This window comes from Mustela putorius, unplaced genomic scaffold, assembly GCF_011764305.1.
Source record: "Mustela putorius furo isolate JIRA1106 unplaced genomic scaffold, ASM1176430v1.1 tig00003988_pilon_pilon_pilon, whole genome shotgun sequence".
Taxonomy (NCBI): domain Eukaryota; kingdom Metazoa; phylum Chordata; class Mammalia; order Carnivora; family Mustelidae; genus Mustela; species Mustela putorius.
Genome location: NW_025422127.1, coordinates 9,490,196 through 9,517,880, shown reverse-complemented (window position 1 = coordinate 9,517,880; position 27,685 = coordinate 9,490,196). Strand labels below are relative to the sequence as shown.

Below are 27,685 nucleotides of genomic sequence, written 5' to 3'. Positions count from 1 at the left end.
GAGAGTGAGAGCGAGCACAGGCAGACAGAGTGGAAGGCAGAGTCAGAGGGAGAAGCAGGCTCCCTGTGGAGCAAGGAGCCCGATGTGGGACTCGATCCCAGGACGCTGGGATCATGACCTGAGCTGAAGGCAGCTCCTTAACCAACTGAGCCACCCAGGCGTCCCTGTCAGGCTTTTTTGTTCTGAAAACTTTTTAAGGTAAAACATACCAGGAAAATGTTTTATTGGATATTGGGGTTTTTTTCTTTTTGTTAAAGATTTTATTTATTTATTTGACAGACAGCAAGAGAGAGGGCACACAAGCAGGGGTAGTGGGAGAGGGAGAAGCAGGCTTCCTGCTGAGCGGGAAGCCCCATTCGGTTCTCCATCCCAGGACTCTGGGATCATAACCTGAAGGGAAGGCAGATGCTGAATGGCCACCCAGGCGCCCTTGGATGGTTATTTTTATAAAGTTAACAGCACCCAGACCAAGTGACTAACAGACCCCAAAAGCCGTGCTGTCCTTTCTAGTCACAATCCCCTGAAAGGTAACCACAGTCTGGACTTATGACACCATATGCGAGTTTTGACCTTTATATAAATAGAATCTTTTAATATATTCTCTCTCTCTCTCTCTTTTTTAAAGAGTTTATTTGACAGACAAAGATCACAAGTAGGCAGAGAGTGGGGGGGGAAGCAGGCTCTCCGCTGAGAGTGGGGGGCTCCATCACAGGACCCCAGGGTCATGACCCAAGCCGAAGGCAGAGGCCTCAACCCACCGAGCCACCAGGCACCCCAACATATTCTCTTTTGCACCCCGGTTTCTTTCACTAAACTTTATGAGATTTATCCATATCGTTGCCATAATACATCACCATAATACATTTGCTCTAATTGCTGTATCCTATGTCGTTGGGTGAATATACTCACCGCGTATTTATCCATTCTTCTCTCAATGGACATTTGGATTATTTCCAGTTTTGGAGCTATTATGAATACTGCAGAGATGGACATTCTAGTATCCATGTTTTGGTGAGCATGTATATGAATTTCTGTTGAAATCCGTTGGAATGAAATTGTTGGGTCACAGGGTAGGCCTATGTTCTGTTTCAATAAATATCGCTAGTTTCCCCCAATTGCACCAATTGATTGCACCAATTTATCAATGTATATCCCCAATTAACAGTGTATGAGAGTTCTGGGTACCCCATATCCCCTCCCACGTTTTGTATTCCTTCTTCCTTTCCTTTTCCTCCTTCATTTTAACCATTCTGGGGGGCGTGCAGTGGAATCTCATGTAGTTTTAATTTGGAGTTTCCTGAAGACCAATTCAACTGCATACCTTCTCGTGTGTTTATTGTTCACTGGGACAATCTCTTTGGAGAAGTTCAGTGTAGAGCCTCAAAACAAACAACAACAATAACAAAAACCATCCCTAGTGCCTCGCCGCTTTATTAAAGGCCAAGCCATCTGGTGAGGCTCCAAATAATTCCAAGTTCGGTTTGGGGAAAAGCAGTCTCCCCCAAACACTTTTGTGTTCTCCTGGGCCCTCCCCTCTCCTGGAGAGCACCTACAGGGCAGCAGGGGACGACTTCTATTGGAAACTGGAAAGAGTCCTTTCTGGGAGGTGGAAAGAAAGACAGTTGGGCTTTTCATCAGAAAATAGCCACCGAGGCCAGAAGAACTACCAGGAATTGTTGCCCCCCTCCCTCCTCGCCCCCTCCGCCTCCTCGGCACCCACTCCGGCCCGCCCCGCGGGGCTATCTGGGGGCACCTTCGCGCGGGCGAGGGGGCGGTGAGGGGGACGGGTATCTCTTAAAGCAGAAATGTTAACACCCTCCTAACGGCGACTTTAAGGATGGTGGGGCCCAGCACAGTTTCCCCGTAAAGGGTTCCCAGCCGCCTCGGTCTGAAGACGCCGGATGGGTCGTGCGCCGGCCGCCGGTGCTGGTCCGTTTGGTGCGAAGGTGAGAAGGAGGGTCGCGGAGGCCGCGGTGGCGGGGACTCGCGAGCGGGATCCCCGGCGCAGCCCGCGGGTGGGAGGGCGCGTCCTCCTTCCGCAGGGAGCCGGATAAACGGGTCACGTTTTACTACCGCATCAACGGATCCGTCAGAAAAGAATCCTTGACATTTGGCAGCAGCGCGGGGGGCCTAACGGCTGCTCAGCGAGTCCGGCGGAAGCGCAGTGGCGCCGTCACTGCCAGTCCCGGGCGCAGCGGCCTGGGACCAGCGGAAAAGCCTGGGGGGCCCCCGGAGATGCGCGGTTGAGCGGAGCCGCAGGGCCCAACTGGAGTTGCAGGGCCCGGGTGGTGGGCGCGCTGCGCTGTCCCAGTGGCCGGCAGGTGGGAGGACCAGCCCGCGAGCGGGGTTCGGGTAAAAGTGGGTGGTGACCCAGAATTGGGTTGCGCCGAGGAAGGATGGGTCCCGCGGCTCTGGAGAAGCCAGCACGTAGCCTCTGAGTCTTGGAGAGAATATTGGTTATTTCCTGAGCACCTGTTGTGTCTCAGCCCCTGCTTGAAATGCTGGGGGTTGCACTGTGTACCAGGTAGACAATGGCCCTGCCCTTTGGGAGCTTATATTCTAGCGAAGAGACAGACAAGAAAATCACATAGATACACAAAATGCCAGACGGCGATAAATCTTATGGAGATAATACACAATAAAAGATGGGAAGGGGACTGGTGTATTAACCTGGGCGAGGGAGAAGGGATGGTATATTAAAGCCGGGGTCGGGGGGTGGGGGGTGGTGAAGGGAAAGGGGATGAGGTGAGTCTGAGAAGTCCTTTCTGAGGAGGTGTCTTTTGACCCCGAGACCTGAAGGAAGTGAGGAAGGGTCGAAGAATGGTCCAGGCCATGGAACTTGAAAGATGTCTACCAGGAGTTTAACTGCTACTCAGATGGGATTGGTTTTGTAGGTTTTTGCAAGATGAAAACTGGAATTTTCTTAGAAAATTATGTGGGGCGCCTGGGTGGCTCAGTGGGTTAAAGCCTCTGCTTTCGGCTCAGGTCATGATCCCAGGGTCCTGGGATCAAGCCCCACATCGGGTTCTCTGCTCAGCAGGGAGCCTGCTTCCTCCTCTTCTCTGTCTGCCTCTCTGCCTACTTGTGATCTCTGTCTGTCAAATAAATAAATAAATCTTAAAAAAAAAAAAAAGAAAATTTTGGATCATCCATTCATTAAGTGAAGCGTAAGAGAAGGGGAATAAGGCCCTTCAACAAGGCCCAACAATTTTATTGTTGTTAATTTTATCCCAGTTTAATACATAGATTAAATTTAGGATTTCCATTTGTTTTCAAGAATTTATCTGAATTAACTCCATAAATAGCCAAATAGCATCTCCCTTTTTAAGAAAAGTATATTTACTCAAGTTTAAAGAGTTATGGGCTGTTGTTGTTGTTATTGTTGTTTCTAGTTTTGTCCCCTCCCCCCATCCCCCACCCCTCCCTCCCAAATGAAGATGACATAGAAGACAAGAAGCAGTAGACAGGAAAGGAGAGAGAGGAGACTGGGGTGAGAAGTTTGAAGAGAGAAATGGAAAGAAGTATCAAGGAGGCTGTGGAATAGTCAGAGGAATGGTCTGTCCGAATTCTCTGCCTCCTCCTGAGAAACTCAGAAATTAATAGTTGTTCCTTGAACATACAACATCCCAGCCAATCCCCACAACCATGCATCCACTTCAGGAGAAGAGGGAACAGACTCAGGACTTGATAACTGATTAAGCAGAATCATGATTTCTGACTCCACTTTCAGCTCACTTTAGGCCACAGGTAGCTTATTTCCAAGATTTTAAATTTTATGTGGCAAAATAAGCCACATTAAGTCCCAGAATTTTGTAACAGCAAGATTTTCTAACCCCCTGCTTATTTCGCTAATGGGGAAACCACTAGTTGATGACAGAGCAAGGACTCAAAATACAGAGGTTCCATTTTCACCATATCCAGCTCTGTCCCTCTTCTCGCCCCAGACCCCTTAACTTGATAAAATTCTTCCCACTGGCTACTGAACAAGTGGAAGGAGCTTTGATGAAGACCCCATAGAATTGAGTTAATCTAAGACATCATTAGATTTCTGTGAAGGTTTCACATCCTTCCACAAGTATTTCTTGGTGTCCCCAATGGTGGGCTAAGTCATATGTAAGCTCTCAAGGAGTTCAAGTAGATAGAACGAATAAATAACTAGCCAATTACAATTTACAGGAAGCAGTACCTTGAAAAGGAGTTGGAGGGAGAGTGAATTCTTAAAACAGAGACATGGAGAGCAACAAACAGGATGTGAGTATTAAGAATTTATGTCAGATTAGTATCAAACTGTTTTGTTGTGGCTGTGTTAATTGTAATATCTTTCATGTTCCTGACCTTTTGTTGGCTTAATCATGTATGACATTCATAAGTGGTGGTGGGAGAGACTATTACAGTCAATAGACTTGGTACATTTCTACATTCTCTCTTTTTAAATTAAATAGTATTTGCCCCTTGTGGTGTTTGTGCTGTAATATCAAGAGTAATAAGAATGTTCAGCATTGTAATTGCAAACAAGTCTTGGTAAAATTATGACATAACTGGTTTTGGGGGAACATTCTGGAAAAGAAGCATGGCTGTGTAGGTGTGAAGAGTAATACAGAGGAATATATGAATGCATGATAGTAAGAACTCTTATTATAGAGCAGGCTCTAGAGTGTAACTGAGTCTCTATTACTTGTGAAGCCTTGTGATAAGAATCTCCGGAAAGGTGTTAAAACTTTGGAATGAGGTGGGGTGGGGTAGACATCATGGGGTGGCTAAAATCACATATTGCTCCAAGTCAGTGGTTTACCATGTGTGATCACATCTAGAAAGACTTTAAATAAGGCTGTTTCTGGAGTTTCATTGGTATCTTGAATGGCTGGCATCTCAGACTCCCTGATTTTTTCCTGAACTTTTTAATAGTCCTACTAAGGAAAGAAAAGCTGGGAGAGCAATTGCTTTTCCTTAGCATGTCTTCCTAAAGATGTACATTTTGGAAAAATTTAAAAGTCAACACATTTTAAAAGATGATACATTTATATGACAGTGGTTAAGACTCTTTTGGAAAGACGTTAGAGGAAGCACTCTAAGAGCAAGATATGAAATTCAGATATTCAAGTGATTATTTTTTAAAAATGTATTCACTTCTCTGCCAATTGAGAGCAAAGCCACTGTGCCCTTGCCATCCCAGACCTCTATCTAGTCCCTGCTGCTGCATATATATTTAATAATTAGACTAGACCCTTCACTTTGTTTTCCATTCAAAAATCACAGAATTGTCTACCTCTGTTATTTGTGGGCTTCTAATTGTGCCTTATCAATATTAAGATATCATATATCGTTGTTGTTTTATTTTAAAAGAAGTCCATATCTATGATACATCTTGATAATACAGAAACTAAAGGACAAAGTCTTCTGAATCGTGGTGGTAATTAAGGATAAATAAACATTGAAGATGGTTGTTGCTGTTGTTACCAACATTAAAAAGTTATTCTACTTTTGACAAGGTCATTTTGACATAGCCAGATGCAAATGACTGTGAAAGTTTGTTCTATTTCATATCTATTAGCCACACTATAATTAGCTCTTTGCATGACATTTCTCTTTGCCAGTTATTGTAACAATTAAATTGGATTGTATATTCTAAGCATTTTGCAACCTATTTGGCTATGTAGGGAAAAATCCAGTGATGTTTCCTACAGTGACTCTTTCCTTTGGGTCTCGTTTACAACTCACACAAAACACTTCAGTTCTGGTCACCAAATTTTGGAGGTTTTTCCTCACACCAAGCAATTTAATTGTCTTGCAATTTAATTCAATTCGGACACCATCTACCTAGAAATAGTATCAGATTCCACAGGTTAGGGGCCCAGTCCTACTAGACTGACCCTCCCTCCAGCACTCACACAACTCAGACACCAGTTGCAAGCCCTGGTTCTACCTGCACTCCTGATCAGCTGGCTGTAGATCAGAGGTTCCAGCAACTCCCTCTTTGGGTTTGCTGGAGTGGCTCCCAGAACTCAGGAACACTTACCTGTATTTACCAGTTTATTATATGATAAAGGGTACAGATGAAGTCAGATGAAAAGACACATATGGGAAGTCTGGGGAGCTTCCCAAGTGCAGGAACTTCTATCCTCCTGGACTTGGGGTGAGGCACCCTCCCGTGTGCACATGTTCACCAGCCTAAAAGCTCTCTGAAACCCTACGACTGGGATTTTATGGAGTTTCCTCAGATCGGTGGGATCAATTATTAACTCCCTTTTTAGCCCCTCACCCTGTGCTGGAGGATAAGGGGGTAGGGCTGAAAATTCCAACGTTCTAACCATGGGTTGGTCTTCCCAGTGACCAGCACCCATCCAGGAGTCCTCTCATTAATGTAATGAGTCACCTCATTAGAACGAAAGATGCTCCTAGTGCCCTCATCACTTAGGAATTTATAAGGGTCTTAGGATCTCTGTGTCAGGGATGGGGTCAAAGACAAATATTAGAACAAGAGTTGCTCCTAGTGTTTTTGTCACTTAGGAAATCACAAGCATTTTAGGAGCTTTGTGCCAGAAGCTAGGCATATAGAAAATATTAAATAATTGGAAACTTCCAATTATTTACATGCATTGATTTGTGAGGCAGATGTTATTATCTGAATTCAAGGTTTAAGATCTTGAGATAAATTTTCAAGGTCACACAACTACAGCATGCTAGAGCTGGCCTGTGGTCAATGTCTTTATAGTGAAGCCCTCTTTCTTTTCTTTTGTTTAACATTGTTCTTTTAGTAGACAGATGAAGAGGTTCAGAATTCAAAAACAATTGGGAGAAAGCAATCACGGGTAAATAAGATAACCTACATTATTATTCACCTATTAGGTTCAAGAGGAGATCAGGAAGGAATATAGAGTTAGAAAACTAAATCTAAGGGCACCTGGGTGGCTCAGTCGGTTGAGCATCTGTCTTAGGCTCAGGTCATGATCCCAGGGTCTTGGGAATCGAACAGCATCGGAATTCTCTGCTCAGTGGGGAGCCTGCTTCTCCCTCTGTCTGCTGCTCCCCTTATTTATGCTATCACTCTCTGACAAATAAACAAATAAAATCTTAAAAAAAAAAAAAAAAAAAAAAAAGAGGGACACCTGGGTGGCTCAGTGGGTTGGACCTCTCTGCCTTTGGCTCAAGTCATGATCTCAGGGTCCTGGGGTCAAGCCCTGCATCGGGCTCTCTGCTCAGCAGGGAGCCTGCTTCTCCCTCTCTCTGCTTGCCTCTCTGCCTACTTGTGATCTCTATCTGTCAAATAAATAAATAAAATCTTAAAAAATAAAATAAAAAGGAAAGAAAAAGAAAAAGAAATCCAAAGACATCCAGACATCCTTGTCCTCTAGTCCTCTGTAACTCCTTAGCTTGCTCTGTTAGGGAATCTCATAGAGGTACAATGACACATAAACATCACTTACACAAATTATAATGGGAATCAGATATATAGTTCTTTTATTCAAGCATTGCTCCCCTAATAAAATAATTTATGGAGTTAACAGTAGGATTATTTTTCTAAAAAATGGGATAGTTCTCTATGATTCATTTTTCATTCAAATATATATTAAGATTTTTTATAAAGATTTTATTTATTTATTTGACAGAGAGAGATCACAAGTAGATGGAGAGGCAGGCAGAGAGAGAGAGATAGAGGGAAGCAGGCTCCCTGCCGAGCAGAGAGCCCGATGCGGGACTTGATCCCAGGACCCTGAGATCATGACCTGAGCCGAAGGCAGTGGCTTAACCCACTGAGCCACCCATGCGCCCCATATATTAAGATTTTGTTTATTTGTCAGAGAGAGCACAAGCAGGGTGAGCTGTAGGCAGAGCAGGCAAAGGGAGAAGCAGACTCCTAGCTGATCAGGGAGCCCAATGCGGGACTTGATTCCAGGACCCAGGGATCATGACCTGAGCCAAAGGCAGACACTTAACCACCCAGGCGTCCCCAAATATTTCAAATAGTACCTGTAGTAGGTACTCTTGGTGCAAAGGACTACCCTCATATAGCTTATATTCTCCGAAAGGAAGTGATACATTCAAATGAAGAAAAATAAAGCAAGGTAAAGGCATAAATGTTGGGATAGGAAAGTAGGGTTACATAAATAATGTAGTCAGAGAAGGCCTATCCAGCATGAATTTGAGCAAGAACATTTGTGACAATAAGGAACCAGCCATGAGAAGATCTGAAGAAAGTGCTTCAGAGGGAAGAATAGATGTAGAGGTGCTAGAGTAGAAAGGCTTAGCAGATTAGAGCAGAGAGTCCACAAAGTTTTCTATAAAGACCCAGATAGTGTTTTAGGCTTTGTAGGTTCTGTGTCTCTGTTAACAATTTTCAACTCTGCTGTCATATGTTGAAGCAGCTACAAACATGTAAACAAATGGGCATGGGTGTGTTATAATGAAACTTTATTTATAAACACAGGAAGAGGCTTGACATCAAAAGTATAAACCATAAAGAAAAAAAAAAGATAAATTGGGCCTCACCAAAATTAAAAGCTTTTGCACTGTAAAGACCCAGTGAAGATGGTGAAGAGACAGGCTACAGAGGAAATATTTACAAACCACATATTGACAAAAAGCCCTCTCAAAACTCAGCAGTAACTGTAGTCAAAACAGTGTGGTATTATCATAAGGTTAGACATACAGATCAATAAAATAGAATTTATAGTCCTGAAATAAACTCTCAGATGCCTGTGTTCAACTTTCAAAAAGGTGCCAGGACCATTCAGTGAGGGAAAAAATAGTCTTTTCAACAAATTGTGCAAGGACAACTGGATAGCCCACAAGCAAAGGAGTGACATTAGACCCTTACCTCACAAACAAAAATTAACTCAAAATGGATCACAGACTTAAAACCATAAATTTTTTTTTTAAAGATTTTATTTATTTATTTGACAGACAGAGATCCAAGTAGGCAGAGAGGCAGGCAGAGAGAGAGAGAGGGGAGGAAGCAGGCTCCCTGCCGAGCAGAGAGCCCGACACGGGGCTAGATCCCAGGACCCTGGGATCATGACCTGAGCCGAAGGCAGAGGCTTTAACCCACTGAGCCACCCAAGCACCCCAAACCATAAAATTTTTTTAAAAGATTTATTTATTTGAAAGAGAGAGATAGAGGTGGGGGAAGGAGGAGATGAAGAGGGAGAGAGATTTCCTCAAGCAAATTCCCAGCTGAAGGCAGATCAAGAGTGACACCTGGACCTGAGCCAAAATCAAGAGTTGGCTGCTCAATGGACTGAGCCACCCAGGCGCCCAAACCAACATTTTTAGAAGGAAACATATATGTAAACCTTTGTGATCTTGCATTATGCAATGGTTTCTTGGATGAGATACCAAAATCATGAATAACAAAGGAAAAAATAGATATATCAGACATAATCAGGGTTAAACACTTGTGCTTCAAAGACACCATCAAGAGAGTGAAAAGACAACCCACAGAATGGGAGATAATATTTGCAAATCATGTGTATGGTAAAGGGACTTATATCTAGATTATATAAAGACTAATTATAATTCCATAATAAAAAGACAAATAAACCAATTAAAAAGTGATCAATGATCTGTGTGGACATTTCTCAGAAGATAAACAAATGACTAATAAGCACATGAAAAGTTGCTCAATATCATTAGCCCTTCAGGAGATGCAAATCACAACCATAGCGAGATGGTATTTGACGCTCACCAGTTGTCTATAATTGAAAATACAGACACTGAAAAGTGTTGGCAAGGCTATGAAGAAGTTGAACCCCTTTATACATTGCTGGTAGGAATATAAAATGAGAAAACTGCTTCGGAAAATAGGCTAGCAGTTCCTGAAAACATTAAACATAGGGGCACCTGGGTGGCTCAGTGGGTTAAAGCCTCTGCTTTCGGCTCAGGTCATGATCCCGAGGTCCTGGGATCAAGGCCTGCATCGGGCTCCCAGCTCAGTGGGGAGCCTGCTTCCATCTTTCTCTCTGCCTGCCTCTCTGCCTACTTGTGATCTCTTTCTCTCAATCTGTCAAATAAGTAAATAAATAATCTTAAAAAAAATTTAAACATAGAATTACCATATTGGCCCAACAATGCCGCTCCTAGATTTATACCCAAGAGAAATGAAAACATATGCTTAAACAAAAACTTACACTTGAGTGCTTATAGTAGCATTATGCATGATAATGGAAACAACCCATATGTCCATCAACTGATGGCCAGATAAATAAAATGTGTTAAAACCATAAAATGGAATATTATTTAACAGTAAAAGGAGACAGAGTGCTGATAACGTGCTACAGTATGGATGAATCTTGAAAACATTGTACCGAGTTCATGAAGCCAGTGACCAAAGTCCACATATTATATAATTCCATTTATACGAAATGTCCAGAATAGGCAAATCTATGAAGGCAGAAAGCAGATTAGTGGTTGCCTAGGGCTTGGAATTTGGGGGAAATTGGAGAGTGACTGCAAATAGGTATGGAGTTTCTTTTTGGGTGATGAAGATGTTCCAAAATTGATTGTGGTGGTGGTTGCACAATTCTGCAAATATCCTAGAAACCACTGAATTATACACTTTGATGGTGAATTGTATAGTTTGTGACTTTTATCTCAATAAAACTATTATTTAAAAAACCTCAACACTTTTTTAAAGAATGAGCAAAAGGGGGACCTGGCTGGCTCAGTTGATAGAGCATATAACTCTCGATCTCGGGGTTGTGAGTTTGAGCCCAATGTTGGGCACATAAGAGATTACTTAAAAAAAAAAAAAAAAGACAAATTATTGCTTGGATGTGTCTCAAGGGAATTTTACTGAGTGAAAGGAGACAATTTCAAAAGATGACTTATTATATGATCTTATTATGGACTGAATGTTTGTATCCCCCCCCAAATTCATTATATTTTAGAAATCTAATCCCCAGTGTGATGGTACTTGGATGTGGGGCATATGTGAGGCTCTTGGGTTATTAGAGTGGAGCCCTCAAGACTGGGATTAATACCTTTATAAGGAGAGGCCAGAGAGATATTTTGTGTGTTCTCTCTCTGCCATGTGAGGATATGAGGAGAAGGCTGCTGTCTAGAAACCACGAAGAAGACCTTCACCAGAGCCCTGCCATGCTGGCACCCTAATCTCGGACTTTCAGCCTTCAGAACTGAGAAATAAACTGTTTAAGGCACCCAGTCTATGGTACTCTGTTAGAGCAGCCCAAACTAAAATAGGTCCCATTTATATAACATTTTTTAAATGATAAAAATATAGAGATGGAGGAGAGACTAATGGTTGCTACTGATTGGCATCAGGAGAGAGCTAACTGGCTATAGGGTAAATAGATAAATTAACATCAGTTCCCTGGTGATATTGAACAGTGTTATGCAGGATATTGCCTACAGGGGAAACTGAATAAAGAGTATATTTAGTATATTTAATACACAGAGACCTGTGTATTATTTCTTACAACTAGATGTGAATCTATAATTACCTCAAAAAGGCAATAAAACAGGGGACTCCTGGGTGGCTCAGTCGTTAGGTGTCTGCCTTCAGCTCAGGCCATGATCCCAGGGTCCTGGTGTCAACCCTGCATGGGGCTCCCTGCTCAGCGGGAAGCCTGCTTCTCCCTCTCCCACTCTCCCTGCTTGTGTTCCCTCTCTTGCTTTGTCTCTCTCTATCAAATAAATAAATAAAATAAAATTTAAAAAGGCAATAAAACAAACAAACTACAAAAAACAACAACAAAAAAAAACAGATGATAGGCTACATTTGGCCCAAAGACCATTACAAGAACAGCAAGGGAGGTGGGTAGCACATCAAGAAGAATAAGAAATGAGATTGGGGAGGCAGGGCTGAATCACCTAGGGCCTGGCAGACCATGATGAGATGTTTAATTTTTTTTTTAATTTGATATCATGCCATTGGAAGGGTTTTGAACAGGGGAGAAATAAGAGTAGATTTATGTTTTTAAGAGGTCACTAAACCTGTCGGTTGGAGAATAAACTATGGGGGCAAGTATAGAAGCAGGTAGGTCAGTAATTAGCATATTGGTAGAGATCATGTTGGGTTGGGTAAAAGTAGTAATAATAGGTAAGAAAAGTAGGGGTAGGAAAAGCAGTCAGTTCAGCAGGCAGGACCTGCTAATGAATCGGGCAGAGGGTGTGAATGTAGTACAGAACTTAATAGTAGTTCCTTTTTTTTTTTTAAAGCTTAAGCAGTTGAGGTAGGAAAATTGGAGGAAGCACAAGTTAGGGGAGGAACGGACAGGAGCCTGGAGCACTCCTGGGTTTGAGATTTCCATGTAGCCCTCCTTGTAGAGACATCCAGTTTTGTAGCTTAAGAGACCGGGTCCAAACTGGAGACTGAGATTCAATATAAATTGTGTTTAAAGCCATGGGTCTAAGGGTGCCTGGATGGCTCAGTGGGTTAGAGCCTCTGCCTTCGGCTCAGGTCATGATCCCAGGGTCCTGGGATCGAGCCCCATGTCGGGCTCTCTGCTCAGCAGGGAGCCTGCTTCCTCCTCTCTCTCACCTGCGTCTTTTGTCTACTTGTGATCTCTCTGTGTCAAATAAATAAATAAAATCCTAAAAAAAAAAAAAAAAAAAAAAAAAAGCCAGGGGTCTAGAGGTGACAAGCCAGGGTATGACTATATGTGGAAAAGGGTTTTAAGGATTAAACACTGGAGACAATCCAATGTTTAAAAATGGTGAACGGGGTGCCTAGGTGGCTCAGTGGGTTAAAGCCTCTGCCTTCAGCTCAGGTCATGATCTCAGGGTCCTGGGATCGAGCCCCACATTGGGCTCTCTGCTCAGTGGGGATCCTGCTTCCCCTTCTCTCTCTGCCTGCCTCTCTGTCTACTTGCAGTCTCTCTGTCAAATAAATAAATAAAATGTTTAAAAAAAAAAAAGGAATGGTGAGAAAAGGCAGGAACTGGAAACCAAGACAGACTGATGTATCAAAAGCCAAGGGAGGAAATTTATTTGAGTGATTAATTTTGTCAGAGATTTTTGAGTGGTTGGGTGGGAAAGATAGAGAATTGGCCGTTGGATTTGGTAAGATGGAGTTTGTTGATGACCTTGACAGAGTAGTTCAGATACAGCAGAGGGACAAAAGCCTACTGGAGCAGGTTTAATAAAGAGTGGTTTAAGGAATGGGAAGAATTTTACTTTATTTATTTATTTTTTTTTAATATTTTATTTATTTATTTGACAGACAGGAATCACAAGTAGGCAGAGAGGCAGGCAGAGAGAGAGAGGAAGGGAAGCAGGCTCCCTGCTGAGCAGAGAGCCCGACATGGGGCTCGATCCCAGGACTCTGGGATCATGACCCGAGCCGAAGGCAGAGGCTTTAACCCGCTGAGCCACCCAGGCGCCCCAAGAATTTTACTTTAAAGGGAGCCCAGATATGGGGTGCTCCTCTTGAGAGGGACTTATTTCCTTCCTAAAGAGAGAGAATAATTATTTCCTTTCTATAAAGGAATATATGTGTTATAAGAATTTTTTATGGATGGGGTATCTGGGTGGCTCAGTTATTAAATGTCTGCTGTCAGCTCAGGTCATGATCCCAAGGTCCTGGGATCAAGCCCTGCATTGGGCTTCTTGCTCAGGGAGGCCTGCTTCTCCCTCTCTCAATCCCTCTGCTTGTGCTCCCTCTCTCTCTATCTCTTTATCAAATACCTAAATAAAATCTTAAAAAAAAAAAAAGAATTTTTTATGGCAAAAAATATATATATTTAGAATTAGCCAGCTGGACTCAGTTTAGATGATCCCAGTTTCTTTGGTAACATCCAAAGCATCCTAGTCAGGAGTCAGTTGAACATGGACCTTCTCTCCATCAGGCCTAATGTTGACTTTGACTATGTCAATGTCACAGAGCTTCCTCATACCCGTTTGGTCTGGTGCTTGTAGACTTTGACATCCACAGTGACTGGAAGAATGTTGTGGTCTTCCTTCTTCATGGCTGAGTCACTGGTCAGGGGAAATTGATGAAGACATAATGTTCAAGCTTGTCTCTCCTGGGGGTGCTCTTCTGAGGATGTTTGGGCTGCCTATGGAGCCGTAATGCGTGGACACCTTTTAGCACTGCTTTTTTGGCCTTTAAATCCTTTGTTTTTCACTTTGGGAGGATCAGCGGCTTTCTTCTTCATTTTCAGCATCATCTTTATTAAAAAGGCAAGAATTTTTTAAATGAACATCTTACACCCATCTCCCTGCTTAAGAATTAGAGTCTTATAGATAGTGTTATGATTCCCCTCTAGCTTCTCACCATACCTGAAGTCTCCACTTTTCTGAATTTTGTCTTTATCTATAAGGGAAAGCCTTGTTATGGGGCGCCTGTATGGCTCAGTGGGTTAAACATTTGCCTTCAGCTCAAGTCATGGTCAGGGTCCTGGAATCAAGCCCTGCGTTATCGGGCTCCCTGCTTAGTGGGGAGTATGCTTCTCTGACCCTTTCAGAAAGGGTCTCCCTCTGACCTTTCCCCCTGTTTGTGCTCTCGCTTATATGCTCTCTCTCTCTCTCTCTCAAATGAATAAATAAAAAAATCTTTAAAAAGAATTCTTGAGTAAGACAAGAAGGAAAGAGATCCAGTTTTCTAGTGGAGAGGCTGGCCTTACCAGATGGGAGCAAGAGCTACATCACCCATTTTAACAGGAGGGAAGCTGAGTGTGTGGATACTGACATCGTCAAAGTAGGAGATTTGGTAGTGAAGTAACATAATGAGGAAATTCTCTTATCTAGGTTTATAATGAAATTAGAAATGAGATTATCAATTGAGAGTGAAAAAGGAAGAAGAGATCTTAGAAATTTCAAGAGCAAGGAAAAGGTATGAAATTGTTTTTTTGAAGAATAGAGAGTTAATTGATTTTGGAAAATAAAGCTTTGCAGAGCAGTGCTGAGAGCACTTGAGATTATCATCTAAATTTAGTGTGGGACCAGTTAGCAGGGTTGTGGATTTCTTTCCTCACCTAAGTTTGCTTAGTTAGAGCAAGCAAGCAGAGTTAAGTAGGGTTGAAATTAACCAAGGGTTGGGATTTTAGTGAGGAATACAACAGGAAGGGAGGAAGTGCCAGGGAGTTCCAAGTTTGTGCAGAAGAATGTGTAGAGAGTGATGACTGCAACAATTTAAGGCGGGTGATGTGGGAAGAAGAACCAGAAGAAGAGTGATGGGCAATGAAAACTTGATAGGGCTGCTGGCTTAGAGATCTCATGTCTTAAGAAACTGTTGCAGAGGAGGTGAGGGTCAGTGTGAGATGTGAGAAACAGGTTTTGGAAGGAATGTATTTATTATTAATGACCTGGACAGGGGGGTCACCATGGGAGTAAGCGACTGAGGTGGGCTGGAAAACAAGATGACTGGAAATGAGTGGACAAGGAGTTGAGAGGCCAGCACACTATTTCCATGGATGACAAAGTCACTAGGAATGATGATGGTAGGAGTGGTGTAAGCGAAGGAATGAATCAGGTCTTCAAATTTCCAGGGAAAGAGGGGAAGTAACCCAGGATTGTCAGCAGATGATTACAGTACCCTGATGGCATGTACCTCAAAGGATCTGAGGTTTTGAGAAATAGTTTGGAAGAGGCAAAGTGGAGCTCCGTAAAAATTACTAGGGAGATCCCAAATCAGTCGGTGGAACTCGAACGGGAGTGAGATACTCCTAATTCGGAAGCTCAGAAAAGAGATCATGGAAAAGTGGCATTTACTCTGGAGTTGGGAAGGTGAGAGAGTTTTGAGAGAAATTTTTGGAAAGATCCTTCCAGGCAGAGAAAATGTTGTGACGAAAGGAGAGGGGGTTCTCGCTGTCTGTTGCGCCCACGACTGGTGCTTCTGCGCCTCCGACGTCAGCCTGGTTGCTATGCTGTTACTAGCGTCCTGGGGTCGCCAGCGCTCTTTCACAGTAGGTCGCCAGGTGGCAGTGTAGATCCTCGAGACGCCCTCCCTAGTCCCGCGGCTCCTTGAGCCCCGGAAACGAAAATGGATCGCAGGTCTAGCGGAGGTGAGGCAAGCGACAAGTGACAAGTGACGTGGGGCCTGGTGTATTTAGTAAGGCTAAAGATGTCACGGTTCCTAACGATGAAGGGGCGAAGCTCTCAAGAGAAGAGAATAAACCTGAGAACATTTAGGCAAGAGATTAAGAAGAAGATGAAAGGAAGCTGTCTCAACATAAGGGTATGGTGCATGTGCTGCAGAAGTAAATGCCACCCTTTCTTACGCCTCACACAAACACGATGGATCGAAGTCCTGCATGTGAGACTTGAAGCCGTAACACTCCTGGAGGACAGCATAGGCAGTAATCTCTCTCACATCAGCCTTTGCCACATTTTCCTAGGCCAGGGAAACAAAAGCAAAAATAAACGATTGGGACTATATCAAAATAAAGAGATAGGCACAGAGAAGAAAATCATCCACAAAACAAGAAAGCAACCTACCGAATGGGAAAAGATATTTGCAAATGAAGATGTGTCTATATTATGAAATATTTGCAATAAAAAAGGATAAAATCTTGCCATTTGTGACAATGTGGAGGGAACTGGAGGGTATTATAGTAGGTGAAATAAGTCAGACAGGGAAGGGCAAATACTGAATGATTTCACTTGTTTATGGAATCTACCGCACAAATGAACACACACACAAACCAAAACCAAAACAAAACAGAAACGGACTCAGAAATGTAGAGAACACGCTTCTTCTTCTTTTTTTTTTTGCCAGAATGGAAGAAAATATGAGGATGGGCAGAATAGGTGAGGGAGAGTGGGAGATACAGGCTTCCAGGCATGGAATGAATAAGTCTGGGGATAGGGAATATACAGCATAGGGAATATAGCTGATGGTGTTCTAATAATATTGTATGGTGACAGATGGTAACCAGAGCTACTGTGAATGTAGCATGCCATACAGACTGTGGAATCACATGCTGTACACCTGAAACTAATGTTACATTGTGCTCCAAGTATACTTTTTTTTTAAGATTTTTTTTTTTAATTGATTATTTGACAGAGAAAGATCACAAGTAGGCAGAGAGGCAGGCCAGCGTGGGGGGAGGGCAGGCTCCCTGTGGAGCAGAAAGCCCATTGTGGGGCTCCATCCCAGGATCCTGAGACCATGACCCAAGCTGAAGGCAGAGGCTTAACCCACTGAGTCACCCAGGAGCCCCAAGTATACTTAAGAAGAAGTAAAGGCCAAAAGAAGGAACCGCAGAGAAAGGAAGAGACTTGCAGACCTGCGGTATTACAGTGGGAAGTGGGCACCAGAGCAATACTGAAAGGACAGAAGCAGTGATCTTCTTCATTTCTTCTTCTTTTTTATTTACTCACAATTTTGAAAAACTATATACCTCCTCACACATTTTTAAGTTAGCATCTAAAATAAAATTTTTAATGTCTAAATAGCTCACAGGGATTAATTTTCTGCACTCTGGTATGTGATGTATGTGCTTTGAGGGCCACTGCTAGACTTCCCGGTGCCTCTGCGCACATTTGGAAAAGATGTCCCCCAGGGAAAAAGCAGAATGAACAGGTTTTCCAGAGATGGTGCCCTTGTGCAAAGAAAAAGATGTCCCTCCTTTTGGCAGAAGAGCAGGGCCTGTCCGGTGGACTGCGACTGTTTCAGCTCCTGCCCTCCCTGGGAAGCTGCACAACCAGGTTTCAGCCTCCACTTCCCCCCCTCAACCGCACAGACATACCCATAGGCCTTGTACATTTTTGTGTCTGGAAACCTTTAGATAGAGACATAGTTCATTGAGTTTGTAGAAATAAAAACCAAATGGCAAACAAGTAAGCCCATTTACACTTTCTGTCAAAAAAAGTCTAAGGTTTTTTTATTTCAAGTAAAAATGTTAATGTATAGGGGTGCCTGGGTGGCCTAGTGGGTTAAGCCTCTGCCTTCAGCTCAGGTCATGATCTCAGGGTTTTGGTATCGAGCTCCACATCTGACTCTCTGCTTGGTGGGGAGCCTGCTTCCTCCTCTCTCCCTGCCTGCCTCTCTGCCTCCTTGTGATCTCTCTGTCAAATAAATAAATAAAATCTTTTTTAAAATGTTAATTTATATCCCTGTGTCAACCATCTTCCTTCTTAATTCTAAGACAGACAAAAGCTATGGAACTTTGTAGAGGGCTTCTTTACCAGTTGATGCTTCTAAAACTTTAGCACACTGGGGCACCTGGGTGGCTCAGTTGAGTGTCTGCCTTCGGCCTGGGTCATGATCCCAGTGTCCTGGGTCTGCTTCTCCCTCTCCCTGCTCTTCTCCACCCTGCTCATGTGCTCTCTCTCTCTCTCTCTCTCAAATAAATATATAAAATATATTTTTTTAAAAATCGTATTTATAGGGACGCCTGGGTGGCTCCGTTGGTTGGGCAGCTGCCTTCAGCTCAGGTCATAATCCCAGCATTCTGGGGCTCCTTGCTCAGCGGGGAGCCTGCTTCTCCCTCTGCCTCTGCCTGCCACTCTGTCTGCCTGTGCTTGCTCTCTCCCCCTCTCTCTCTCTGATAAATAAATAAAATCTTTAAAAAAAAATCGTATTTATAAATAAATAAAATCTTAGCAGCACATGTAAGAGGCACTTGTAAGTCTTGTTAATACAGATTTCTTGGTCCCACCCTGCAGGCATTCTGACTCTGCAGGCCCAGGGTGGAGCTGAAAATTTGCTTGTCTTCTGAGCTCCCAGGGGATGCTGATGTTGTCTCATTCACTGATGATCACACTTTGAGTAACACTGATTGAACTAAGGCATTGCCTGCTTTAATATTTCCCATCAATGCCATAATGAGTGCCATAGCTCTGTCCCTCAGGAGCTATGCACTCTCAGATTTTGCCTATCATACCACAGTAAAAATTTTTTAAAATTTTTTTAATATATTTTTTTAAAGATTTTATTTATTTATTTGACAGAGATCACAAGTAGGCAGAGGCAGGCAGAGAGAGAGGAGGAAGCAGGCTCCCTGCTGAGCAGAGAGCCCGATGCAGGGCTCAATCCCAGGACCCTGAGATCATGACCTGAGCAGAGTCTTTAACCCACTGAGCCACCCAGGTGCCCCGCCCACAGTAAATATTTAAGATGGGTTAGAGATATGTGTTTCTTTTGCAAAGGAGGATAAAGCAGTGAAAAGTGGGAAAGAAAAAAGAGCAAACCAGGCGCATTCTTAAGAAAAGCTATTTCATGAAAGTTGAAGATCTGGAAAATTATTTCATTACATGTGGGTTGGAGGAGAAAGAAGGGATGAGTAAGTGGAGCATAGAGGATGTTTTAGGCAGTGAAACTACTCTGTATGATACTGTAATGGTAGATACAAGTCATTATACGTCTGTCCGGACACATGGAAGGTACAACACCAAGAGTAAACCCTAATGTTAACTATGCATGTTGAGTGATAATGATATGCAACAAATGTAATGTTCTGGGGAGGGATGTTGACAATGGCTCTTCAAGCAAAACAAAACCCAGAAGCCCTGTCATCAGAAAATAGGAACTGCAACTGGCATGAAACTGCAATTGACATAACCGAGGAGGAGGTAAAGATGGGGTGTCCATTGTGGGGAGTGGGAGTTAAGGAGTTACCCCAGGAAGCGATGTAGTCATTTTGCCGTGCAAATAACAGTCTGATTTCCTAAGCTACATATGAAGAGAAATGCCTCTGAGGTATGACCGCCTATGGGATGGGCTATCTCCTGACCTCTGGTTCAAGGAATCCTCACTTCCAGTGCTTGGTGGGACTCAGTGCCAAGAGCTCAGAGCTTTGCTATTTCCAAAGAACTTTTGTATTTTTTACTCAGTCCTCCCATAATTCAATGTTAGCACTGATGCTGCAGAGCTAAACCTCAAAGCAGAACTCAGCCAAAGTATGGCGTTTGTAACACTTTACACTTATACTGTAAGTTCTTTCTAACAGCTGAACTGCGTAGTGTAAAAGTGATTGTGCTAATGGAAACTGTTGTATGCTTACACGGCAATATTTATGACCACCATCTCATAGCAGATTTCCTTTCATTTATTTATTTTTAAAGATTGTATTTATTTGAGAGAGAGACAGAGACACACACAAGCAGAGAGGAGAGGCAGAGGGAGAGGGAGAAGCAGGCTCCCTGCTCAATGTTAGGCATGATCCCAGGACCTGAGCCAAAAGCAGGTGCTTAAACAACTGAGCCACCCAGGCGCCCCTCAGATTTCCTTTTATAATTGTGCTTCACTTAATACTAAGTATTTTTCATGTTTCATTTCTGTAGATGGGACAGATGGATTGGGGGGGGGGCAGAAATGCACCAGAAGTATGCTGGGTGACTAGGACAATCTACACATGAATAATTGAAAATTATTAGTATCATATTCCTCAGCCTAAGGAGAGGCCAGAAGAACTTTTGTTTACTAGTATGTATTAGGTACTTTGCCACTTTATCTGATATAATCCTCCTGACAACCTATGAGATGGAACTTTAGCTACCTGGTTCAGGTTGCCAGATAAACTAGTTTTTGGTATCAGTATGTCTCAAACATTTCATGGGTGTATTAATAGTATGAAAAGTATTCATTGGGGGGTGCCTGGACGGCTCAGTGGATTAAAGTCTCTGCCTTCAGCTCAGGTCATGATCTTAGGGACCTGGAATTGAGCCCCGCATCGGGCTCTCTGTTCAGCAGGGAGCCTGCTTCCCTTCCTCTCTCTCTGCCTACTTGTGGTCTCTTTCTGTCAAATAAATAAATAAAATCTTTAAAAAAAAAATGTATTCATTAGGGCACCTGGGTAGCTCAGTTAGTTAAACAACTGCCTTCAGCTCAGATCATGATCCTGGAGTCCTGGGATCGAGTCCCTCATCAGACTTCCTGCTCAGCCAGGAGTCTGCTTCTCCCTCTGACCTCTCCCCTCTCATGCTCTCTCATTTTCTCTCTCTCTCTCTCTCTCTCTAATAAATAAATAAATAAAATTTTAAGTATTCATTATTCATTTGAAATTCAATTTTAATGGCATTGTTTGGTTTTTTTTTGCTAAACCTGTTTCTTTCATCCCTCCTGTTAAGAATGAATTGCTTTTCTTCAAAACATATTGCACTCCTTAAACAGATGGCCTAGGTAATACAGATATAGCTCAGAGATATTGCAGATTCAGTTCCAGACCAGCACAATAAAATATATCACAATAAAGCAAATCAAATGAATTTTATGGCTTCCCTGGGAGTATAGAAGTTATGTGTACACTTTACCATAGTCTACTACATGTATACTAGCATCACACTAAATTTAAGAATAACGTACATATCTTTTTTTTTTATATAAGGTTTTATTTATCTGTCAGACAGAACACAACACAAGCAGGGGGAGCAGCAGGCAGAGAGAGAAGCAGATTCCCCGCTGAGCAAGGAGCCTGATATGGAACTTGATCCCAGGACTCTGAGACCATGATCTGAGCCAAAGGCAGTTGCTTAACCCACTGAGTCACCCAGGTGTCCACAATGGACATATCTTAATATAAAAATGCTTTATTGCTTAAAAATGCTAACCATCCTCTGAGCTCTCAATGAGCTCTTTTTGCTGGTGGAGAGTCTCATCTTGATGTTCATGGCTGATGACTGATGAGGGTGGTGGTGGCAATTTCTTTCTATCTTTATTGCTTTCTTTTTCTTTCATAAGCTCTAGGATCAACATGGGGCTTGAACCCAAGGCCCCAGATCAAGAGTCACATGCTCTACCAACTCTGTCCCCATGGCAATCTCTTAAAAATAAGAAAACAGTGAAGTACCCCCCCCCACCCCTTGATTGACTCTTCCATTCACAAACTATTTCTCTGTAGTGTGTGATGCTGTTTGATAGCATTTCACTCACAGAAGAACTTCTTTCAAAATTGGAGTCAATCCTCTCAATTATCAGCTAAGATTATGTAATATTCTAAGTACTTTGTTGTCATTTCAACAGGAGTAGATTCCACCTCAAGAAACCACTTTCTTTGCTCATCCATAAGAAGCAAGTCCTCATCTGTTCAAGTTTGATCATGTGATTGGAGCAGTTCAGTCACATCTTCAGGTTCTGCTTGACTGTAGATCTCTTGATGTTTCCACCCTATCTGTGGTTCCTTCTCCACGGAGATTGTGAACTTCTCAAAGTCATCAGTGAGAGCTGGAATCCCCTTCTTCCAAACTCTGGTCCATGTTGATACTGTGACCTCGTCCCATGAATCACAAATGTTCTTTTTTTTTTTTTAAGACTTTGTTTTTTTGACAGAGATCGAGCACAAACAGGGGAGAGGCAGGCAGAGGGAGAAGGAAAAGCAAGCTCCCTGCTGAGTACAGAGCTGCACTGGATCCCGGGACCCTGGGATCACAACCTGAGCCGAAGGTAGACACTTAACCAACTGAGCCACCAAGGTGCCCCAAATTACAAATGTTCTTAATGACATCTAAAATGGTGATCCCTGGGGTGTCTGTGTGGCACAGTTGGTTAACTGTCTGCCTTCGGCTCAGGTGGTGATCCCAGGGTCCTGGGATCAAGCCCCGCACTGGGCTCTGTGTTCAGCAAGGGTCTGCTTAAGGATTCTCTCCCTCTCCTTTTGCCCCTCCCCCTGCTTGCACACGCTTATAGTCTCTCTTTCTCCCCCCCCAAAATAAATAAATAAATCTTAAATGGCAAATCCCTTCCAGAAGGTTTTTTATTTGCTTTGCCCAGATCCATCAGAAGAATCATTATCTGTATTAGCTATAGCTATTTTGGCCTCACAAAATGTATTTCTTTTTTTTTTTTTAAGATTTTATTTATTTATTTGACAGAGAGAAATCACAAGTAGATGGAGAGGCAGGCAGAGAGAGAGAGAGGGAAGTAGGCTCCCTGCTGAGCAAAGAGCCTGATGCGGGACTCGATCCCAGGACCCTGAGATCATGACCTGAGCCGAAGGCAGGCGCTAAACCCACTAAGCCACCCAGGCACCCCACAAAATGTATTTCTTAAATAATAAGACTTGAGGGGCAAATGGGTGGCTTAGCTGGCTAAGCGTGCAACTCTGGAATTTGGCTCAGTTTATGACCTCTGGGTCCTGGGATTAAGCCCCACATCAAGCTCTGTGCTCAGCAGGGAGTCTGCTTGAGCTTCTCTTTTGCTCTACCTCTAGCCCTTCCCCCCCCACACACACTTTCTCTCTAATAAATAAATATTTTAAAATAATAATAATAGTAAGACTTAAAGTAGACTTATTCTTTGATCCATGGCCTACACAATGGATGTTGTCTTAGGCATGAAAACAATGTGACTCTCAGTGGGCATCTCCATCAGAACTCTTGGGTGACCAAGTGCAGTGTCAGTGAGCAGTCATATTTGAAAGGAATCTTTTCTTCTAAGTAGTAGGTCTCAACAGTGGGCTTAACATACTCAGCAAACCAGATGCACTGTCATCCAGGCTTTGCTATTCTAAATTAGAGAGCACAGGCAGATTGTTGCTCTAAATTAGAGAGCACAGGCAGAGTAGACTTCGCATAACTCTTGAGGACCCTAGGATTTTCAAATGGTGAATGAGACTGGTTTCAGCTTATTCACCAGCTGCATTAGCCCCTAGAAAAGAGTCAGCCTGTCCTCTGAAACTTTGAAGCCAGGCACTGACTTCTCCTTTCCAGCCATGAAAGTCCTAGATGACACCTTCTTTCAATAGAAGGCTGTCTGCATATATTGAATATCTGTCACTGAGTGTGGCCACCTTCATTAATGATCTGAGCTAGATCTTCTGGAAACTTCTTGTAGCTTCTCCATCAGCATTTGCTGGTTCACCTTGTACTTTGTTGTTATGGAGATGGCTTCTTTCCTTGAAACCCATGAACCAATATCCATTAGCTTTAAACTTCTCTCCTGCTACTCCTTACCTCTCGCAGCCTTCCTAGAATTAAAGAGACTTAGGCCCTGGTCTATATTAGGCTGTGGCTCAAGGGAAATGTTGTAACTGGTTTGATTTTCTATTCAGATCACTAAAACTTTTTCTGTGTCAGCCATGAGGATTTTGCATTTCCTTATCATTACCATGTTCACTGGAATAACACTTTCCACTTTCTCCAAGAACTTTACCTTTGTATTTACAACTTGGTTAACTGATGCAAGAGGCCTATCTCAGCTTTCAACATTACTTGCTCACTAAGCTAAATCATTTCTAGCTTTGATTTAAAGTGAGAGACTTATAATTCTTCTTTCACTTTAACACTTAGAGACTGTCATAGGGTTTCATTCATTCATAATTTCAATATTGTTGTGTCTCAAGAAGTAGGGAGACCCAAGGGGAGGGAGAGAGGGGAATGGCCAACCAGTGGAGCAGTCAGGACACACACAACATTTATCCATTAAGTTCATCACCTCACATGGGCACATTCGGGAGCACCCCAAAACAATTACAACAGTAACAACAAAGATCACTGATCATAGATCGTCTTAACAAATATAATAATAGTGAAAAATTTTGAAATATTGTGAGAATCACCAAATGTGACAGAGACCAAGTGAGAAAATGCTGTTGGAAGAACATTGCTGGTAGACTTGCTCAACACAGGGTTGCCACAAACCTTAAATTTATACAAAATGCAAAAGCACAGGAAATTTATACAAATACAAATTGATACAAATTTATACAAAATGCAAAGCACAGGAAAGCAGAGTGCAATAAAACAAGGTATGCCTGTAATTTTGTCTCACTGGTGACTGGATCATAAGAAGAGCCAAAAGTTAGAGGCAAAAGGTTGCAATGTTTTGGATGAATTTTATAGGAATCTACTGAAGGAACTGTAGGAAATCCCAGAAATTTAACTCCTATTATTCCCAGATTTTTCTGAATCTCAAGTCCTCAATCCTAATTTCAGTGAAGAATGATTTATTTCTCTTTACCTATCAACCTTATGAATAGACATGTTGGTGAAATCTTACAATGACAATTGTAAAACTTTTAAACGGGAAGAGACTTTAGAGATTGTCTAATTTTTTGAGTTTCCAGAACCTGACTCTGACTCATAAGCAATGAGTCACCATTTCTCCAGGATTTTGCAAATGGAGATTCCCCTACCTACTGCCAGGGGGTGTCAGCGTACCTCATCTTTCCCCTTTTCCTGCCTAGGCCCCCTCCCACACACCTCTCCCTGTCTGAGTACCCAACATTCCAAATAGTTTTTGTCCTTAGGTTATGAAGTGTTATCTATGGCTCCAAAGTGGCGGTGATAAAAGCCAAGCAGGAGAAAGAAAGTGATATGGAACAATTGGAGATGAAAATAAACATGCCCCAGACATGGGGAAATTGAAAGTGTGGCGTGTCTGAGGAAGAATAGCTCTTTCCAACATGGGAGAGAGAGATAGGGAGAGGTCAATCTGCACAGGCTCCTTGTAGAGGATAAATGAGAGGTTATTCTTCCCAAACCAATAGAATTCAAGGTCATGAATGCTAAAGGGGAGTAAAAGCCAAGTTAGTCAGCACCTGATCTTCTAATGAATATGTAATCTTGCCTTTGTTCTAGAGAAACAAACTGAGATTAGCTGAAATTTTTTCTAAAAGACTTTCTTCTACGAGGAGGGCCACCAGCTCTCAGAAAGGCTCTTCTCCATGATCTGCTAGCACATATCTAGAACCTTACCAGTGGCTTTAAGTCATAAAAATATATGTCTATGGGTACACAGAGAATTGTCCCAAAGACTCAATATATAATAGTTGATCAGTAAATGTTGATTGAATGAATACCCCCAGGTCAGGTTCTTTTGTTGTTGTTGTTGTTGTTGTTATTTAAAATCTTGTTTATTTATCTGACAGAGAGGGAACACAAGCAGGGAGTGTGGGAGACAGAGAAGCAGGCTTCGCAGGGAGCCTGATGTGGGGCTCAATCCCTGGACCATAGGACCATGACCTGAGCTGAAAGCGGAGGCTTTAACCCACTGAGCCACCCAGGCGCCCCAAGTGGTTCTGTTATTTTCCTTGCTTTGTCACAACTATGCCTATATCTTATTTTGCCATCTGAAGTTTAAGAAAAACCAAATCAAACAAGAAATCATAAGACTTGCCTCTCAAGGAAATTTACTTGAAAACAAAGGTTTGCCTGAGGTTTGTGTTTTAAGCCCTTTCTATAGCTGGTGTTCTGAGCTCACCTGCCAGGATCTCAGTTCAAGTCATTGTCATCTGAAAAGCCCCTGAAGAGTTTTAGTAATCTTTGTCTGTAATCTTTCTAAATTTCATGCTCGTATTATTAATGTGCTAAACCTGCTAGCTCTCTGTGGTACTCAGAATAAAGTCCAAACTCCTTAACCTAGCTTATTAGGCCGTTTGTGATTATGATCCCTTCTTGCTTCCCAGCCTCTTCTCATCCCTTGGCCCTCTGCACTTCTATGCAGAAATTTTTTGCAGGATCACAAATATACCATACTCTGTCCTTCAAGCTCCTTCTCATATTGTACGCTCAACCCAGAACACTATTTTCTCTTCTCTCCTCCTTCCTATATTGGCGGGTCAACAAGCAGCAAGTCTTCAGGTCTTTCTCAACTTACCTTCTCAAAGAGGAAGCCATCCCGGACACTGCCACACCCTTCCTTCTGCCAGAATTTTTTATCTGTCCCCCAAGTCCCCTCTGCGAGACCAGAAGTCATGCACTGCTGGGGTGCGGGGAGAGGAGTCACATAAACTCCGATAGGCCTGGTAATCTGGGGGGTGCAGACAATCTGTGGAGTCTTCTGTGGGGTCACTATGGGAGTTTATGGGTCTCATATGTCTCCCTATGCTTCTGTCTCTCATAAGACTGCGAATTCTGCGGTGATGTGGCCCATTGCCATTCTGCCCCACATAACTGCTCCTTTATAATTCTAGGCCCTGTACTGAGTGCAGGGAGACAACGAAGGAAAACTAAAGAAATTAATGTGTGCATTCAACTTTAATACCTAACAAGGTCATGGATAGTTCTATGATAGAACTTTAAAAAAAAAAAAGAAAAGGTACTGTTATGTTAATTATGCTCCAGAGAGCATAATTAATTGTTTTTAAGTTTTGGAAAGAGCACAAGTGGAGGGACATTTGAGCTGGGCCTTAACGGTATGGCAATTGGCAGAAACATTAAATAACTATATTTCAAAGAGAGAAAATATAACACCAAGAGTACAGAGATGCGATGCCCGACTCTTGACTTTGACTCAGGACATGATCTCCGGGTCCTGGGATCGAGCCTCGCATGAGACTCCCCACTTGGCAGGAGTCTCTTCTACCTCTCCTTCCACCTCTCCCCCCCAAAATAAATAAATAAATAAACTTAAAAAAAAATAGTACAGAGGTAGTCTGTGTGACCAGATTAAGGAGTGAATTGGGAGGGTGGAAATCAAGGTCAGTTGTGTAAGGTTTTGAGTGCTTAGCACTTTCATCAATAAGAATTTTGCATTGCAGGCAACAATCATTGAAGAATTTTGAGCACAAGAGTGATATAATTAGATCAATGTTTAGAAATATTTTTCACTATATTTACTATAAAACAAAGCATACTTCTTTTTTTCCCCCCTTCTTCACTTATTCCAGAGAAATATATGTCGGATAAAGTGCTAAAAGTTCTTTATAATCCTACTCACTAGAATTAATCATTTAGTATAATGCTCCATATTTTTCCTGTGCACATGTATATGTGTGCAGTGTATTTATATATGACTCATTCATTTCATAACAATGAGATCATTCTAACCATACTTTGCCTTTTTTGAAGTAATAGTATCTTCTCTTTTTTTTTTTAAGATTTTCTTTGAGAGAGAGAGGACACTCCCACA

The 27,685-nt window shown here is 42.5% G+C and overlaps 1 protein-coding gene across 2 annotated transcripts in view; it reads left to right on the top strand.

Annotated features, from left to right (window-relative positions):
- The first annotated feature begins 1,845 nt into the window (after nucleotides 1–1,845).
- Nucleotides 1,846–27,685, top strand: part of SLC2A3 (solute carrier family 2 member 3) — a 91,644-nt gene continuing 65,804 nt past the window's right edge. The window contains exons 1-2 of one of the 2 annotated variants that reach the window (XM_004766603.3): nucleotides 1,846–1,946; nucleotides 4,177–4,251. In XM_004766603.3, the coding sequence (XP_004766660.1) occupies nucleotides 4,231–4,251 (21 nt within the window). In that variant the 5' untranslated portion in view covers nucleotides 1,846–1,946; nucleotides 4,177–4,230. Of the gene's footprint in view, nucleotides 1,947–2,144; nucleotides 2,322–4,176; nucleotides 4,252–27,685 lie in introns of those variants that run through there. The other variant, XM_004766602.3, reaches the window with a different exon arrangement.